Below are 19,273 nucleotides of genomic sequence, written 5' to 3'. Positions count from 1 at the left end.
TAGGGATTGCTCACAACAGGGGCTTTGCAGAGATTTCCTCTGATTTTTTTTTTCTCCCCAATTTCCCACAGCCTGTGTTTGTCCTATGTCTGCTAGGCTGACATGTGGTTTACCTCGCTAATCCCACTGCCAGGTTTTACACACTCTCCTCCGAAGTAAAACTGAAGCCAGAGGATACTGAGCAACTCTGGGCATGTGCGCCAGAGCTGTCACAGAAAATTTGCTTCCCAAGTGTTCCTTCCAACTTCCCTTCCTGAGCCCGCGTGAGCCACAGCGCAGCCCTTGGCTAGGTCTTCGCGTTTCCTGCTGCTGCAATCTGTAACTGGATTTTGGATTTTTTTTTAACTGCAGTTCTGAGGATCTCAGTTCTTAGGAAAACTTTGCTGGTTGTGGGACTTTGAAAGCAGTCAGTTTCTTTACCTCGGTCGCGGAGGCCCATTTTTCCTCCCCTCGGGCTGTACCGAGGCAAAGGCGGCAAAGGGGAGACGCAAACTGCTTGTGTTGGGGAGGAAGTGGAGGTTTGAGCCAAGTTGTCAGCATCCCTGGCCCACCCCCGGTCTGGCGCTCTCGGCTGGCACGTACATCATCTATTAACTGCTGTTCGTGGACGCAGTGCATGATATATTCATTTTTATCTTTAGTAAATTACAAATGGAATTCTCGGCGCGCTCGTGTCTGTCTGCTCCTACAGGGCTACCGAAAGGAGGCGGAGAGGAGGCTGTGGCCCGGATCCTGACCCTGATTGTATGAATAAGTAAGCAGGATGCAAGTGATTGGGTTAGATGCCGTGAAGATTTTTTTTTTTTTTTTTTTCAAGTTAGGAAGAGGGTAAAGAGACAGCCTTGGGGGAAAAGACAAACAGTGCATCCCCAAATCCTCCCACTTTAGCTCTTCTCGCAGTCTTGCTTTGCTGCTTCTGCGGCTTTTAAGGTCTGGCGGCAAAGGAATGTCTGCTCCCCACCCGCGACCGCGGTCCCCCACTTTCAGCTCAGACGCGCTGATGTGAAGACTGGTCTTGTCCTTCCAGAGCGGCACCGGGTCCGGGTGCGGGGTGCACGCGGGATCTGAGCCCGAGAACCTGAGCCTGGGGCAGCCGAGCCGTTGAGTAGCTGAAAGGACGGCCGCCGGGAGACAGCCTGGCCGCGCGCCCGCCCGGACCCGCTCCCTACCTGCCCCCGCCCGCCACCTCGCCCGCGCCGGGGGACAGGTCGCCCTGCCCTCTCTCCGCCCGGCGGCGCCCCATGTCCCCGGACACCTGAGCGCCGGGCCGCGCCGAGGAGCCTTCCGCGGGGACAGGAACCGGTGCCCTTCCTCGAGAGGAAGATGGGGCTGGAGAGGCTTTCCCCGGGGATGCTCGCGTGGCTGGCGGCCACGGGGGCTGTCCTCTGCGCGGAACTAGGGGTCTGCGCTGGCCTCGACTATGACTACACTTTCGGTGGCTACGGAGAGGATGAGGCGGAGGCGCTGGACTACAAGGACCCGTGCAAAGCCGGTGAGTGCCCTCTCAGGGCAGGACGGCGGGGGCAAGGCTGGCGCTGGGAGGGCGCCGGGTCTCACCTGTCTCCTTCCTACCCCCTCCCCACCCCGGGGGGCCGCGCGGCCCCCGCAGCCGCAGGTCTGCACCGGCGGGACTGGGTGCGGAGCGCGGTCTCCAAGTTTGGAACCTCCGGTAGTTCCTCCGCCCCACCCCCGCCCCGGCGCGGCGTGACGAGCTGCGGACGCAGCCGCTAGGGCTCAGAGCCCGGCGCCTGCGGCCCTGCGCTCCGCGGGCGGCGCCGCCCTGGTGCCCGGGCGGGCGGGCTTAGAGTCGGGACACCTTCGCCCCCTCTCGGCCAGGGTCCTGTGGGCGTTCCAGGCACAGAAAGCATGGGATGCCCTCGAAAGCTCCCCAGCTGGATGGATTTAACCGCGCGTTTGCCCATTTCAGGAAACCTTAAAAAACACTTCCAAGTTGCCGTCCCATTCAAGCTTGTTTCTCTCTCTCTCAATCCTGGTCCTGCGGTGGGACCCGGACACTCCGCCCGGCCCTCCTCCCGCAGCCTAAAGTCTGAGACACACGCCCTGTTCCCGGGCCCTGCTGAGTTGAGGCCGAGGTGACCAGGGGTTGGTGGACCAACCATTCTCTTGCGAGGAAAGTGGTCACGAGGTTGCTGGGCCCGATTCAGTGAAAGTCTGTGAGCAGAAAGCACGTTTTGCCCCATCTCAAGAGGAAGGGGGAGGCAAAATCTCCAAAGTAGATTCTGTGCGGGTGGTCTGCATGTGACTCCACACCTCTTTTGACCTCTCTTGAGTCTGAAGTTAAGAAAGATGTACGCAAATGAAGGAAAATGCTGGAAATTCTCTTGTTAATTTGCACCTTTGATGACACATTGTCCTAACAAGGAGAGTATGTTAATGACAAGCAGTATATGTGTTCAGGTTATCAGATCTTTCTCAGTTCACTCTTACTTCGCGTACTTCTTCAAAACTTGGAGTAGCTTAGCAGAAACATGTCAGTCTGGAATTCCGAGTTCTGATTTAATTCAATTTTGCTTATGTTTCCTCATCACCTTTAACCCTCAGCCTATCCCACCAGAAGTTTCCTGGGCCTTCCTTGATGGTTTAGAGGACCAAGACACCTTTCGGCTGTGGTGGATTGCTAGAGGCTGGGCTGCCAGAACTCAGTACTATACATCTCCCTAAACCTACCTTTTATTGAGAAATTTGTTTTGAATAATGTTTGCGACTGGGTGAAAATTGAAAATTTTCTTGTTTTAGGTAAGGTAAAAATGAAGTATATTATTTCTCAAACTTGTCTAGGAAAACATCTATTCGCTGATGCTCAGTTGTGTGAAAGATTCAGCCAACTACCAGTATAAGAAAATCAGGGCTTATGGTTGGTCTTATTTCAGGAAAATAAATATAGTTTACTCTGAATGTTAAAAGCTTATGCTTTTAAAAATCATTAACTTAAAATATGAATATGCTGCTGCTGCTGCTAAGTCACTTCAGTCATGTCCAATTCTGTGCGACCCTATGGACAGCAGCCCTCCAGGCTCCTCTGTCCACAGGATTCTCCAGGCAAGAACGCTGGAGTGGGTTGCCATTTCCTTCTCCAAATTATGAATATAAAACATGTCAAAAGTTAACTAATTCATTTTCAGAAGTTCCATTGTTTCAGACTTAACTTTAGAAATTGCTCAAAAGAGTCTGTGAACCTGTGTTCTTTTTGTCTAAAGAGTGTTTGAAGTTTTACAATTTACTTGTACTAAGTGTATTGAAACACATCTCAAGCATAAATGTACATTTTCCTCAGCACATAAACATTCAGACAAGGAAAAAAAAAAAAAAAACTTTAAGAGTATTTACTTTTATTTTTCCTTTGCTGTTGCTATTCAGTTGCTAAGTCATGTCCAACTCTTTGCGACCACTTGGACTGCAGCATGCCAGACTTCCCTGTTCTTCACTGTCTTCCGGAGTTTGCTCAAACTCATGTCTATTGAGTCGATAATGCCATCCAGTCATCTCATCCTCTGTTGCTCCTTCTCCTCCTGCCTCCAATCCTTCCCAGCATCAGGGTCTTTTCCAGTGAGTTGGGCTCTTTGCATCAGGTAGCCAAAATATTGGAGCGTCAGCTCAGCGTCACTCCTTCCAATGAATATTCAGAGTTGAGACTGACTGTTTTGAGCTCCTTGGAGTCCAAGGGACTCAAGAGTCTTCTCCAGCACCACAACTCGAAAACATCAATTATTCTGCACTCAGCCTTTTCTATGGTCCAACTCTCACATTTGTACATGACTACTGGAAAAACCATAGTTTAGCCTCTACAGACCTTTTTCCACAAAGTGATGTCTCTGCTTTTTAATACGCTTTCCAGGTTTGTCATAGCTTTCCTTTCCAGGAGCAAGTATTTTTAATTTCATGGCTGCAGTCACTGTTTGCAGTGATTTTGGAGCCCAAGAAAATAAAATTTGTCACTGTTTCCACTTTTTCACCATCTATTAGCCATGGAGTGATGAGACCGGTTGCCATGATCTTAGTTTTTTGAGTATTGAGTTTTAGGCCAGCTTTTTCACTCTCTTCTTTCACCCTCAGCAAGATGCTCTTTACTTCCTCTTCACTTTCTTCCGTTAGAGTGGTGTCATCTGCATATCTGAGGTTGTTGATTTTTCTCCTGGCAATCTTAATTCCAGTTTATGAGTCATCCAGCCTGTCATTTTGCATGATGTACTCTGCATATAAGTTAAATAAGCAGGGTCACAATATACAGCCTTGACATACTCTTTTCCCAATTTGAACCAATCCATTGTTCCTTTACTAATGATTTGTTTTTGAACAGAGATGTTGAAGATAAAACAACAATAAAACTAAATTTGAATGGATTATGACTCTAACTTTATTTCTTCCCTATTTTTGTGTACAAGAGCTAAACCTATACATGTGTGCAGTAAAAGAGAAATAAGAATGGCCCAAGTGGAAGACTGAGAAGCACAGCCACAAACTGAGATACTTTTAAATGATTATCATTGCTTTTTTAACTTGGTGGAGTGAAAGGCTTTAATTTACTATCTTGGCTAAAGTGTAGCAAAATCTTAGTGCCAACTTTTGGTACTATATAAGAGAAATAAAAGTAATAACAAGGAAAATTCATAGTACATTGAAATCCCAAAGAAGGCCACTAAAATAAGAAAGATGAAGACAAATATGTGAAAGATAACCAAAAAGCAAGAGGGGATGTTCTCCAGATACCAGGGTACCTTTGATCTGCCCTTCCCTAAGAGGTGAGTGGAGGTTATGGCCCATTGAAAAAAGTGCCCTTCTCTTTAGAAAGAAACAAGGGTCCTAAGTCTCCTGAAACTATATGGTGGTTTGATGTCATAGTGATAGCATAGCTTTATAGTTTCAGAGCACTTGAGTACATTATTTCAGCTCAATACAACACTCCAAATGGTGGAATTTGTTAATGCCACCATTACCCAGATAGAAAAACAGATGCTCCATGAAGTCAAACAATTTGTTAAGATTACCCAGAACTTGATTTCAAGCCTCCTGGCTGTAAAGTTCACTTGTTTTAAACAATTACACTCCATTCTTAATTGGCCTTTTGGAGAACTTCCTTGAAATGCGAAGAGTAGAACTTTGTCCAGGTTTATCTGAGTCTAGACTAGTAGAAATGCATTTGCTTTATCTGATATTAATGAAATGACTAAGAACATAGTTTCACTTTGCTAAATATAGTGAGAATATAAAGTCCTTGAGGACAGAGATCATAACTGATTTTTAATGTTTATCACAGGAATGGATTAACATTGTTAGATATCTGGAAAATTCTCAATACCTCCTCATATCTATAGACTATTAATATTGATCTTCATCCCTCATCTACATCTCATTCTAACAAGATCAAGTGTTATCTAAGAAGAAATATTCTTCACTATAACTTGTTAGAGTTGTGCCATTCTTAGTATATTTGTGAAGCAATATAACTTGTATACCTTTCAGAACTCTGATTTCAAGTTCATGAAACTATAGGACAGAAAGGAAGACTTTTGTTAATTTAACTTTGATTTAGAAATATATTTTTGATATAAGTAAAAGTAGACAGGGGCTTCCCTGGTGGCTCAGTGGTAAAGAATCTGCCTGCCAATGCAGGAAACTCTGGTTTGATCCCTGAATCTGGAAGATCCCAAGGAGAAGTAAATGGCAACACACTCCGGTATTTTTTTTTTATATAAATTTATTTATTTTAATTGGAGGTTAATTACTTTACAATATTGTATTGGTTTTCTTGCCTGGGAAATCCTGTAGATAAAGGAGGCTACAGTCCATGGGGTCCCAAAAGGGTTGTACTGGACATAGGGACAACAACAGAATTAGGTAAGTCATTGTAGCACAACCTCAGATGTATTTGTATAGCCAAATCTGTTAGTCCAGAAAATAGATAATTCACCTCTCTATATAAACAGACACAAAGATGCAGATAATTCAAAAGAATGTCTATCTTGCACATTAAGATGTCAGCACAATACATAGTCATCTGAATTTGCAATCAGATTTATCTTACTTTCTCTAGTTCAGAAGGGTCCTGAGAGATGCTGGAAAGCTGATACTGCAGGAAGTCATTCCAGAACAGAGACTAAAGGTGTCCTGTTTCATGGTTGTGCTGTACCAATAGGTGTTAATCTGAGTGTCTGTGAATATCTGTGAAGAGTCTGGGCAAATCTGGGGTGCAAATTAATGTCTCATATTTGTCTAGAGATTACCTGGAAAAGATTACGTGCGAAACCAACTCTGTATTCTCTCTACCCTCTTCCTTCCTTCCTTCCTCCCTCCCTCCCCTACCCCCTCCATCCTTTCCTCCCTTTTCTCTTTTTGTATTTAAGGAGATGTCAGGAAATCACAGACAATTGAAAATATAATATCTAAAGAGGGAGACTGAAGAAATTAGAATTTTGAATGATGAGTGGAGGCTGATAAGACTAATTAGCAAGGTTATCTTTATCCTCTTAAACAAATGTGAATACTCTGAAAACAAGACTTTCCTACCTTTAATCTTCTGAGTAAATGGTTTCTTTTTCTTGAAAAAATCCGAGCATGATTAAAGGTCAGTGACTTGCAAGGCTGAATTTGTCCTTAGAGTGGCTTGTTTATTAGAAATAGGCTTTTGGCATTGTAAAGGGTTATTCTTTATTGCTTTACTTCATAACCAGTATTCTAGTATACTAATTCTAAGGGAAATTTTCATAAATTTATCATCTCTCAGTAAGATCTTATCACTTTTTTGGCTCTTAATATTATACTTTCCAGCTTCCTTGGCAGCCTCCTAAGTATGGCATTTTAGAATTTGATGTTCAACTCTATGCCTTAATATAATATTAAATATCCAAACATGTATTTATTGCTTGGCATCACTTTAGGTGGCCAAACTCTCATGTTAAAAATGCATTTTATAGAGCTGCTTCTCTTAAACAATCTCTTCTGTTTTAGTTTTCATTCCCCAGGTCTTGATTATTTTTCTCCTCCTGCCTCTGCTGCCCATTCAGGAATGATCAAAATACAGTGTTTGCAAAAGGGATAGATAAGAATTCTATATAGTTGAATTCTATTCATCATTTGCCAGTAGTAGTTCTTTAGCCCTTGTCCTGAGGGCCACACTGATTTTTTTTTTTTCTTTTTCTTTTGGTCCACCAATGGCAGTTACTGATACTAGTTAGGAATAAGATAGTTTTATTCTTGAATATGTCCTTTCAGACTAATACAGCTCTAAAAGCTCCTTTTTGTTTGCATTTTACGGTCTCCTGAGATCTTCCCACTTTTTATCTCTGAAGAGGGTAGTGTGCTTTGCAAATTTAAAATTTAACTTGCATCCATTCTCTGAGGTAGTTTGTGTAATAATTCATGGAACCTTTAGGGTTTCCATTCAAATAGATGCTCTTTGAGGCTTCCTTTCTCTGTTTGGGCCTCCTTAGCCCATAGTGGAATATTTAAAAGTGTGTAAGGTCCATAACTTTTACTCTTGCCCTCATAATGGCACATTTTTCTACAAATGTCTAATATATACCATGTATAATTTCTTCTACAAAAACCATATAACCCCCCCATTGTATACGTATGAATACTATTTTGTATGTTTTAGCAACTTTCCCTGATTTAAAATTTAGACTAATTTGCCTGTAATTCCACCACCATATTCTTTGTATACTTTAAGGAGATTAGTCACATTAATGATCCTTTAGGTCTCTCAATCAGTGAATGTACTGGACAGAGGTTAATCCTTAAATGTTCCTAGAACTCAGGTAGATAGTATCAAATGCTAGTGATTTACTATCATTAATATATATTTTTTTCTTTGTAAACTATTATCTATTGTTTCTAATAGCATATCAGCACATATGCTTAAAATATTTAAAACTAGGACCTTCCCTAAGCTTTTCTAAGAATGCTTAGAAAAGATAGAAGGGAATAATCCATTTAAAACGCAACCTTGCACATCCTGCTGGGACCATCTGGGACCATGCTGGGACCATTCTGGGGACGTGGAAGAAGGGGGTTGTTCTCCCCCAAACTGTAGGGACACCCTTTCCTGCCACAGCATTTGGAGCCCACCAGATAGGCCTGGGGTAGGCCGGGGCTCAGGTGACTGGCAAGATTCCTAGGGACGTGACATTTCCTATACTAGGAGAATTTTGAGGATTCTTACACTTCTTTCATATTCCAAGATATGGAATTAATTAATTGTGGACTTATCATTCCTAAATTAAGGAGAAAGAGTCCTCTCCCCAGCCCTGGATACAATAGAGTGATTTAGCAATGTGACTTCAGTGGTTTATTTCCTTTAGTTATCTATTAAAAAATGATATGAGAGGAACATTTTAAAAAAATACAGGGTCAAAGCTACGGAATGAATTGTATAAAATGTCTTCTTTCTCAGAAATCAGAAACAGGCCTCCTTGCTTATTTATTTAGTTCTTGTTATCATTAGCCCTGAAAATGAGATATTGACTACTAAACTTTGAGATATTATGAGCTGGCTAATGGAATACTTCTTTTGTCAGCTCCTTATAAAATGCATGCTAATCCAGTCAGGCTACATTTTTATTAAGAAGTATGGTAAATTAAGTGTTAATTGAGATTCAGAAAGTGAGCCAATGAGGTGTTTGTCTTAATCAGCTCTTCTTCTGAAATTTATATTTATAGTTTAACCTAAAATATTTGCCATTGACCATATTAAAACAAAACAAAACAAAACTTCTCAAATGGTAATAGTTCTAAAAAGTTGAAACCATGATGATCAGAAGTGCTTCCAAATATAGTATTTTTTTTCAAAACAAAATCTAATTTTATGTATTAATATGCTACTAAAGCATTCATCTTAATGTCTAAGAATGACATTTCAACAATTTCTAACACACTGCACCATTTTACAAATCAGGGAGTTATTATGGAGGTGGAGACACAAACCTTATATTTACTATCAGCATCTGGTGTTCTTCTGTGTTGATGAACTTCCTATGTTTAGTTTGTGTGATGGGTGAGGAAGAGGTAGAGTAGTTTTTGTATCCCTTACATTTCTCACTTATGTTAAATTGTCAGCACTTGGATTGTGCGCCACAGCCCCAACTCGAGCGGACCCTGGCTCGGCAGCTGTTATGAGCAAGCTCAGAATTTCTCTTTGGCCATGGATGTATTTGAAATGTTTATTAAGCAGCATTAGAATTACCTTGACATCAGTTCACTGGACTGACTATTCTGAAAGGTTGGAGCTCCATCCCTCTTCCCATGATCTATCTGACCTAAGTGCCTCTAGTTGAAGTTTATAGTTTATAACACTCAGGTTATTGTGTTACTAAGTATCTTTCGTTGCATAAAAGTTAAACCTTTAAGATACCCCAGGGAAGAGCATCAAACATAATTAGAAAAGAGCCAGATTGTTCTTTTGCTAGATAATAAATTGCTGCTGCTGATGTTGCTAAGTCGCTTCAGTCGTGTCCGACTCTGTGCGACCCCATGGACTGCAGCCTACCAGGCTTCTCCGTCCATGGGATTCTCCAGGCAAGAACACTGGAGTGGGTTGCCATTTCCTTCTCCAGTGCATGAAAGTGGAAAGTGAAAGTGAAGTTGCTCAGTCGTGTCTGATTCTTAGCGACCCCATGGACTGCAGCCTACCAGGTCCTCCATGGGATTTTCCGGGCAACAGTACTGGAGTGAGGTGCCATTGCCTTCTCCCAATAAATATTTGGGCCCTATTATACCTCACATATCTAGGAATTGCCTTTATGACTCATGTCAAAGTAACACAGCTCATATTTTTACATTGTAAAATGTCTCTTCTCTTCACTATATCCCTATCAATTAACATAATTGTTAACCCTTTTGGACACATGAAGAAACTGAAACACAGAAGGATCCAGTGGCTGGGCTGTCATCCCAATTGATAAGTAGTGAGAACTTGACCCTAGGTTTGATATTTGATGCCTTTCGTCTTAAGAATCCCCTTCACTGGCTCTCCCATCAGCACAAATGTATTAAGACTGACAATTGAAATGATAGTATTTGTGTCATGATTGTTCATCATGGAAATTTTTTTTTCAGTGAGAATACATAAGCCACATGAGTGAGTGACGTCGCTCAGTCATGTCCAACTCTTTGTGACCCCATGGACTGTAGCCTACCACGCTCCTCCGTCCAGGGGATTTTCCAGGCAAGGGTACTGGAGTGAGTTGCCATTTCCTTCTCCAGAGGATCTTCCCGACCCAGGGATTGAACCCGGGTCTTCCACATTGTAGGCAGACGCTTTACCATCTGAGCCACCAGGGAAGTCCATTAAACAACTATAAGCCACATGCTGCTGCTGCTGCTGCTAAGTCTCTTGAATCGTGTCCGACTCTGTGCGACCCCATAGATGGCAGCCCACCAGGCTTCCCTGTCCCTGGGATTTTCCAGGCAAGAACACTGGAGTGGGTTGCCATTTCCTTCTCCAATACATGAAAGTGAAAAGTGAAAGTGAATTTGCTCAGTCGTGTCCGACTCTTCCCAACCCCATGGACTGCAGCCTACCAGGCTCCTCTGTCCATGGGATTTTCTAGGCAAAAGTACTGGAGTGTGGTGCCCTTCTATACTGTTAAAGTCAGGCCAATACTTTCAATCGTGTGGAGTATTGGGCAGATGCTACTCCCTTTCAAGAGAGTATTTTCTAAGTGTAGAGTCACAAATGAAATACCCCAACTTTGTAAAAGACAAATGAAAATGAATATGACTAATTCTAATAGAGATATATTTGAGTGCAAAGTATTGTAGGGGAGAAACTGCTATATGTTGCCCCAGATATATAAATTGTGATAGCAGGCTTTCCATGTAGTTTAAGGGAGGAGTTGGATTTGAGTAGAATTCAGTCGTTAATGTCTGGTTCTTGGCACAGGACCTGCATTTTGTGTGGTACCATTAAATTGTTTCACAATTTAGATTGTTCTCTGAGTGTTCATTGAACTCTTGCTTATGACCCCATAAAGAATGTGAAGAACATCCTTTCAAATGTAGGTTGTTCAGGAAAGTGGTTTACAGTGTACATTATGTATGTAAATGATGTGTGAATGCTTTTGAGAAAACAAACATGCTGTGAGAAAGTACTTTATCTTTTCAATCCTAACTTGGCTAAAAGCCCTCAGGTCAAAAACCTGAAAGCTTTGAAGTCTCATAGGGTTAACTAAACTTGAGACTCCAGTCTGGTTTACTAAGAGTAGGAAGTCAGTCACATTTAAAATACATACTATGTGTAGTATTGACTACATCATAATTCTTATAAGAAAATAGATTGCTGTTATCAAATTATCATGTTTTCTAGGAAGAAGATTTTCTGCTTGTACCTTTTCTTTAACAAAAGAGTAAGAACACCACTGATAAAACTTTTTTTAAACCTACAAATGAGGGGAAGTTCTCCTTTCATGTTTATTTTTTAGTCCCAAGAGAAGAATGGAGTGTGGCCCACAGGCAGTCATCAAGGGAAGAATAATTAGGATTTGCCATCTGGAATGGGTAACAGAAGTAATGACCTAAAAATCAAGGGCCTCGTGTTGCATTATGTTTCTATGGGTAAAAAGATTGTGAGCAGTTTACTAGGGATATAAGGGAACAAGAGTTAAATACAGAAAGAAGATACTGATTATAGACTAAATATCCAGTGTGTTGCAGAATTTAAATGTTTACAAAAAGAAAAGATTTCTAGAGTATGTGAGGGTGGAATGGAGCGTCTTAAACAAAACCATATGCTTCATAAACAAGTACCCCTTAATACCCTTATTTCTGTGTTGAATGGTACCTGTAGCTTAGGGCATTATAATAACATGTATTCTGTCACACAGTAATAGAATCAGAGTTTGAATCTAGAATTCTGGATTCCATGCGTTGCCATGATGTTTCTTCCTTTCTCTTCTATCTCTTCTTCTATCTCTTCCTTTCTTCCTCCTCCTTCTTCTTCTTTTGGTATGAGTATGTTTTTGCAACTTGGGGCTAGCTTCAAAAATTATATTCTTTAAAAGATTTCAGGGCAGCCAGAATAGTGCATCTATTAAAAACTTGGACTTTGGAGTGACATGGACATGAATTCTGATATTGTACCCACCACAGTAACTGTTTGTGGCTTTTGGCAAGTTATTTAACAGCTTTATGTTTCAGTTTTCTGATCTATAAAATGGGAATGACATTATGATTCTCATGGTTAGAATTAAATGAATATGAAGTGAAAACCACTCTGGAACATAGTAAACTGTGTAATTTTTATTCATAGTAGCATAAATATGTAGGAGTAGAGAATTTTTTTAAAAATTGCAGCTGCTTACATATAATAAAACAATCTTTATAAAAAACATCTGTGGGATAAAGTTCTTTTTTCTTGTCATATATGAAAAATGTATTCATATCTCAAGTCCTCTAAATGTAAAGTTGAGAGGTTAGTACCCCAGACAGGCATTTTTCTTTGGTAAGGTATCAGAGATAAGCAATAGAAACATCCTTCATGCTTTGTTCTCCTGGCTATTTGCTCAGATGCTTAAAACACTTAATCTATTGATAATTTTAAATTCTTTTTGCCTAATGTGTGAAGAGAATCCTGACTATATAGTCCTTCAGTAATTTCTGGTTCAGGTTTCATTTGTCATGTGAATTAACTTAAAGAGCTTACATACTCACAACCCTATGTTACACAGAGCTAAGTTTACAGATGGTTCTAAGCTACAAATATTCATCAATTCACCAAAACTTTATTGAACAGTTACTGTGAATACATACTTATAGAAATATGAAAAATGATACAATGACTGACTGATCTAGTGTAGTCTTAATTTTATCATTTGTAAGTAAATGATAGTTAATGTATAGTTTTTATGTTTATTAATCATATGTTTGTATGTCAAAGTAATTTTAATTTACCATTTGAAAATGGATACTATTGTAAATTATGATAATCAGAATATATATTATTGTAAATTTTTCCTGGAATTTTCTTTACTCACGATATATGAGGATAAAGCTTTGTGGAAAGCATAACAACTTTTAAGTAGTTTGTAGACTTTGTTATTTTCCAATGTGCTAGGATGAAATATAAGCTATTAGGTTGGTACAAAAGTAATTGGCTTTAGAGACACGGGTTTGATCCCTGGGTCAGGAAAATCTGCTGGAGTATGGCATGGCAAGCCACTCCAGGGTTCTTGCCTGAAGAATCCTATGGACAGGGGAGCCTAGTGAGCTAGAGTCCACAGGATCATACAGAGTTGAGCACATCTGAAGCAATTTAGCACAACACACACAGCACAAAAATAATTGCGGTTTCAGAACATGAATTTTAAATCACTCTAAGTTCAAACAAACAAACAAAAAAGAGCCCTCTTGATGAAAGTGAAAGAGGAGAGTGAAAAGTTGGCTTAAAACTCTACATTCAAAAAACTAAGATCATGGCATCTGGTCCCATCACTTCATGGCAAATAGATAGGAAAACAATGGAAACAGTGAGAGACTATTTTTTCTGGGCTCCAAAATCACTGCAGATGGTGACTGCAGCCATGAAATTAAAAGATGCTTGCTCCTTGGAAAAAAAGCTATGACCAACCTAGACAGCATATTAAAAAGCAGAGACATTACTTTGCTGACAAAGCTCCATCTAGTCAAAGCTATGGTTTTTCCATAGTCATGTATGGATGTGAGAGTTGGACACCAAAGAATTGATGCTTTTGAACTGTGGTATTAGAGAAGATTCTTGAGAGTCCCTTGGACTGCAAGGAGATCCAATCAGTCAATTCTAAAGGAAATCAGTCCTGAATATTCATTGGAAGGACTGATGCTGAAGCTGAAACTCCAATATTTTGGTCACCTGATGTGAAGAACTGAATCACTGAAAAAGACCATGATGCTGGGAAAGATTGAAGACAGGGAGAGAAGGGGACACCAGAGGATTAGATGGTTGGATGGCATCATTGACTTGATGGACATGGGTTTGAGCAAGTTCCAGGAATTGGTAATGGACAGGGAAGCCTGGTGTGCTGCAGTCCATGGGGTCCCAAAGAGTCAGACACGACTGAGCGACTGAACTGAACTGATGCTCAAACACATCTTTATTAATTGAAATAGGAACAATTACAATCAACACATTTTTGCCAATGAAAAATGTGTTTGTTTATTCCTGTAGCATAAAAATCCATGCTTCAGGATTTGACAAACTCTTGGAAGGCATATTCTGCCTCCTGCTGGTTGTGGAAGCTTTTTACCTGCAAAAAGTTGTCAAGATGCTTGACGAAGTGATATTCAGTTGGTGAGAGGTCAGGTGAATATGGTGGATGAGGCAAAACTTTGTAGCACAATTTGTTCAACTTTGGAAGCATTGGTTGTAAAACATCTGATCAGTTGTTGTTGTGGAGAAGAATTGGGCTTATTCTGTTGACCAATGCCAGCTCCAGGCATTACAATTTTTGGTGCATCTCATTGACTTGCTGTTCATACTTCTCAGATGTAATGGTCTCACCAGGATTCAGAAAGCTGTAGTGGATCAGAGGGCAGCAGACCACCAACCAGTAACCATAACCTTTTTTTGGCACAAGTTTGGTTTTAGGAAGTGCTTTGGAGCTTCTTTACCATTTAATCCACCAGGGAAGCAAAGAAAATTAAAAAAATAAAAAACATAGTCGCTCAGTCATGTCCAATTCTATGCAACCCTGTGGTCTGTAGTCTGCCAGGCTCCTCTGTCTGTGGAATTCTCCAGGCAAGAATACTGCAGTAGGTAGCCATTCCCTTCTCCAGGGATCTTCCTGACCCAGGGCTTCCTGACCGGAGTTCGATCCCTGGGTTGGGAAGATCCCCTGAAGAAGAGAATGGTCACCCACTCCAGTATTCTTGCCTGGAGAATTCCACAGACAGAGGAGCCTGGCTGTCTACAGTCCATGGTGACAAAGAGTCAGACAAAACTGAGTGACTAGCACACTTTGGAGTTTCTTCTTGGTCCAACCCCTGAGATGGTCATCGCTGGTGGTCGTATAAAATCCACTTTTTGTTGCACATCACAATCAGATTGAGAAATGGTTTGTTGTTATTGCATAAAGTAAGAGAATAGGACATTTCAAAATGACAGTTTTTTGATTTGTGGTCAGCTCATGAGGCAAGCACTTATCGAGCTTCTTCACCTTTCCGAGTTGGTTCAAATGCCAAATGATCATAGAATGGTCAATGTTCAGTTCTTCTGCAACTTCCCAAGTAGTTGTAAGAAGATCAGCTTTGATGATGGCTCTCAATTGGTCGTTGTCAATTTTGAATGGCCAACTACTAAGCTCCTTATCTTCAAGGGTCTCATCTTCTTTGCAGAACTTCTTGAACCACCACTGCACTGTACATTCATTAGCAGTTCCTGAGCCAAATGCGTTGTTGGTGTTGTGAGCTGTCTTCATTGCTTTATGACACATTTTGAATTTGAATAAAAAAATTGCTTGAATTTTCTTTTTGTCTAACATCATTTCTACAGTCTAATATAACTATAAAATAAACAGCAAATAATAAGCCATTAACAAAAAAACACAAAGTGAGAAATGCACATTAAAATGATGTATAACATAACCACATTTATTTAAGACTATATCCTGTAATCAAATGGCAAAATTCAACAATGTAAAACGACAATTACTTTTACACCAACCTAATATTATTAGGAGGCAATCATGCTTTCCATTTATTCTTTTCTCAAATATCTTGATTTAGGATTTTCAACTTTTTTTGGTCATATTTTCCCACATTAGCTACCAGAGTACATTTCTCTCCCCCACACTATATCCTTATTCTTAAATACATTGAAATGTATGTAGTTAACTTTGTCTACAAATTAGGAGAAGCAAAAACAAATGATAAAATAGATGAAATAAATACATAGTTTTTTACTTATACGATTCTACTGTGATTTCAAAAAGCAAATGTAAGTTTTACTTTCCTTACTTAATTATATGTGGATAGTGGTATGGCCTTTCCCTGGTGGTTCAGAGGGTAAAGTGTCTGCCTGCAATGCAAGAGACCTGGGTTCGATCCCTGGGTCAGGAAGATCCCCTGGAGAAGGAAATGGCAACCCACTCCAGTACTCTTGCCTGGAAAATCCCATGGACAGAGAAGCCTGGTAGACTACAGTCCATGGGATTGCAAAGAGTCAGACACTACTGAGCGACTTCACTTCATTCCTAGTGGTATGGCAACTGGAAAACAAATGGACTGGTAGACAAGAAATGTAATTTCTATTATTGGCTCTGCTGTTGTATTTCTGTGTAAATTTGAGGACATCCCTTGATTTTCCTTGCCCTCAGTCTCTGAGACAGAAACTCCGACCCTGTTCAAGTCCAAGAGCTTACAGAACCCTGGTGTCTTTGACATCAGAGCAAGAGCTCCTTTTTATTCCAGGAAGTCACAGAGGCAATGACCCACACTGTACACAGAGAGGAAGGGAAAAAATTTTGCACCTCTTCAGTGGTCAGTCTTGATAAAACCTGAGGTTTCTCATGGTTCCAACCAAATCATGGCAGCCACCAGGTTGCAGCTGTGATGGGCTGTGCAGTTCACTGACTTTGACTTGACTTTGCCAAAATTAGTGTTGGAATCAATTTATTAATAATTTCCCCTCCCTCTTTTCCAATCTCAATCAATCAGTAAAAGTCTGCCAAAACAGTGACAAGTTATATGGGCATCACATATATACTTATCAGAGCACATTAATCTCACATAAGTGTCAGAATTGAGTGTTGTTCAGTCAGATTTTGTATATTGGATGAGTGGAACAAGGTCACCGGATGGGAAAAGTCCAATTCTTTCAACTTTGAGGTCAGTATTAATAATTGAAAGAACAAGAAATTTAGGCAAGGAAATGTCAGAAAAGTTTTTATGGCTTTAAGCATTTTACTGAATACATGACACATTAAAATATACATTCTATTAATCACATGTCTATCCTTGAAAACATTCTGCTTGGCATAAGAACATGATGCTAATTATCTTTACAAAATCAAACTTCATAAACTTCCAATTTACTGAATTGTCTAGTAAGGAACTATTCTCTTCATTATAAGTTAACTTATTTTATGCATAGTTCATTTATTTTTAGCTGTGACGGGCCTTCATTGCTGTGGGGGCTACTCTCTAGTTGTGGTGCATGGCTTCTCCTTGCAGTGGCTTCTGTTCTTACAGAGCATGGGCTCCAGTGCATGTGGGCTTCAGCAGTTGTGGCTCACAGGCTGTTTCCTCATGACATGTGCAATCTTCCCAGGCCAAGGATTGAATCCATATCCCCTGCAGTGGCAGGTGGATTCTTTACTACTGGACAATCAGAGAGGTCCCTGTTTATAGTCTCCCCTCCCCTAACCCCCCCACAATAAAGGGTTTCAAATTCTCAACCAAGTCTTTACCAAAGGAAGTTTTCATTCTTGAACTTTAATAATAGTAAATAGTGAAATATGATAGAAATTAATAACATGAATCTAGATAATGATGTTTAAAGAGCACTGGATATTGTGTCAGGAGACCTAGACGTAAGTCTTAGCTCTTCTGTGTTTAAGTATGTTATCTCGGTCTACTTACTGAATATCTCTGAACTTAAATTCTCTCAATTGTAACATGGGGGTAGTGATACTTAGTCCATAAAACATGATATGATAAAACACACAGGGTCTTGGTAAGCTCTGATGCCCTACACAGATGTAAGTTAACACAACCAGTATTTTGTACCTGATATGTTCCAAGAAGATGCTTGGGTTACATACATAAGATGTTTTCCCTTACTCTAAGGGTTTCATTATCTTCCAGGAAAAAAGTAACATATGTTTCAGTTATCAGTATGGAAGTGTGATAAAACAAAATACTGCAAACAAAATACTATGTGGTATTCTGTTACTCTGTGGTAACAGAGAGGATAGAATTAATTATGTTTGGAATAGAGAAAGCTTGTAAGGGAAGGTGGCATTTGAGCTGAATCTTGAAGTGTCATAGTATTTTTCCTGGAGAATATGTGGTGCAAAACTTTAGAGTGAAATAACTAAGATAAAAACAAATTGTGAAGATTCATTGACTTTTATGAAAGTACAGGAAATTGTAAATAATCTACTGTGGGCAGATGACAAGGTATGTAAGGGTTTGGGCTTTGATAAGAAATGATTCTGTCAGGTGCAATGTTTAATGCCTAGCTGAGGGTGTGAATTTATTTGATCCTCTTGGCAGTGGGAAGGGTTAGGGTACTGAAGTTTAAAACAGATCATTGGGTTGATAACAGCCATATATTATAAAGAAAAGTGAGGATGTGAAAGATTGTCCAATATATTTGCTGTAGAAAGTAAGGAGCAAATAGAAGCAAGGAAACTTGTTAGAGGAAAGGTAGAGGCAGATGAATGCATAAGGAAGTTGTGGTACATATACACAATGGAATATTACTCAGCTATAAAAAGGAATGCATTTGAGTCAGTTCTAATGGGATGGATGGATCTAGAGCCTATTATACAGAGTGAAGTAAGTAGAAAGAGAAAGACAAATGTCGTATATTAATGCATCTATATGGAATCTAGAAAGATACTACTGACAATCCTACATGCAGGGCAGCAAAGGAGACATAGATATAAAGAACAGATTTTTGCACACACTGGAAGAAGGAGAGAGTGGGATGATTTGAGAGAATAACATTGAAACATATATATATATATATACACATACATATACATATATGTTTATATATGTAAAACAGATAGCCAGTTGGAGTTTGATATGTGACACAGGGAACCCAAAGCTGGTGACAACCTGGAGGGATGGGGTGGGGAGGAAGGTGTAAGGGGGGTGCAGGAGGAAGGAGTCACATGTATGCCTATGGCCAATCCATATTGGTGTATGGCAGAGGCCATCACAATACTGTAAAGTAATTATCCTCCAATTTAAATTAAACAAAAGAGTAAAAGGATATGTGCTTGCATCTGCACAGTGTCAGCAGTTGTAAAAAAGAAGAGTTCTATTTAAAAGACCAGTCAGTAACTGGAGGGCCTTGGGGTGGAGGTCGGGAGATACAGAAGAAAAGGAAGAGTTCAAGATGATGTCTCCATGGCTGCCTACTGAGTGGTGTGAGAAACTGGTACAGATAAACCAAGGATGAAACAGGATGAAAAGTACGTTTGTGTTTTTTGTAAAGCAAAGCAAGTTTGAATCTCTGTGAGTTGCACAAAATATTGGATGTTATGCAAGTCTTGGCATGGTTTTGTTCTTCAGGAGTACATTGGGCTTTTGTAATCTATATTAACTTTGAAATCAA

At 40.3% G+C, this 19,273-nt stretch overlaps 1 protein-coding gene across 2 annotated transcripts in view; it reads left to right on the top strand.

Moving 5' to 3' along the window:
* Nucleotides 1–250: 250 nt before the first annotated feature.
* TLL1 (tolloid like 1) overlaps nt 251–19,273 on the top strand; it is a 324,523-nt gene continuing 305,500 nt past the window's right edge. The window contains exons 1-2 of one of the 2 annotated variants that reach the window (XM_025268229.3): nt 251–754; nt 1,028–1,492. In XM_025268229.3, coding sequence (XP_025124014.3) covers nt 1,324–1,492 — 169 coding nt within the window. In that variant the 5' untranslated portion in view covers nt 251–754; nt 1,028–1,323. Of the gene's footprint in view, nt 755–797; nt 1,493–19,273 lie in introns of those variants that run through there. The other variant, XM_025268228.3, reaches the window with a different exon arrangement.

Source organism: Bubalus bubalis, chromosome 17, assembly GCF_019923935.1.
Source record: "Bubalus bubalis isolate 160015118507 breed Murrah chromosome 17, NDDB_SH_1, whole genome shotgun sequence".
NCBI classification, from domain to species: Eukaryota; Metazoa; Chordata; class Mammalia; order Artiodactyla; family Bovidae; genus Bubalus; species Bubalus bubalis.
The sequence above is the reverse complement of the archived record's forward strand: the minus strand, read 5'-3'. Positions and strand labels throughout refer to the sequence as shown.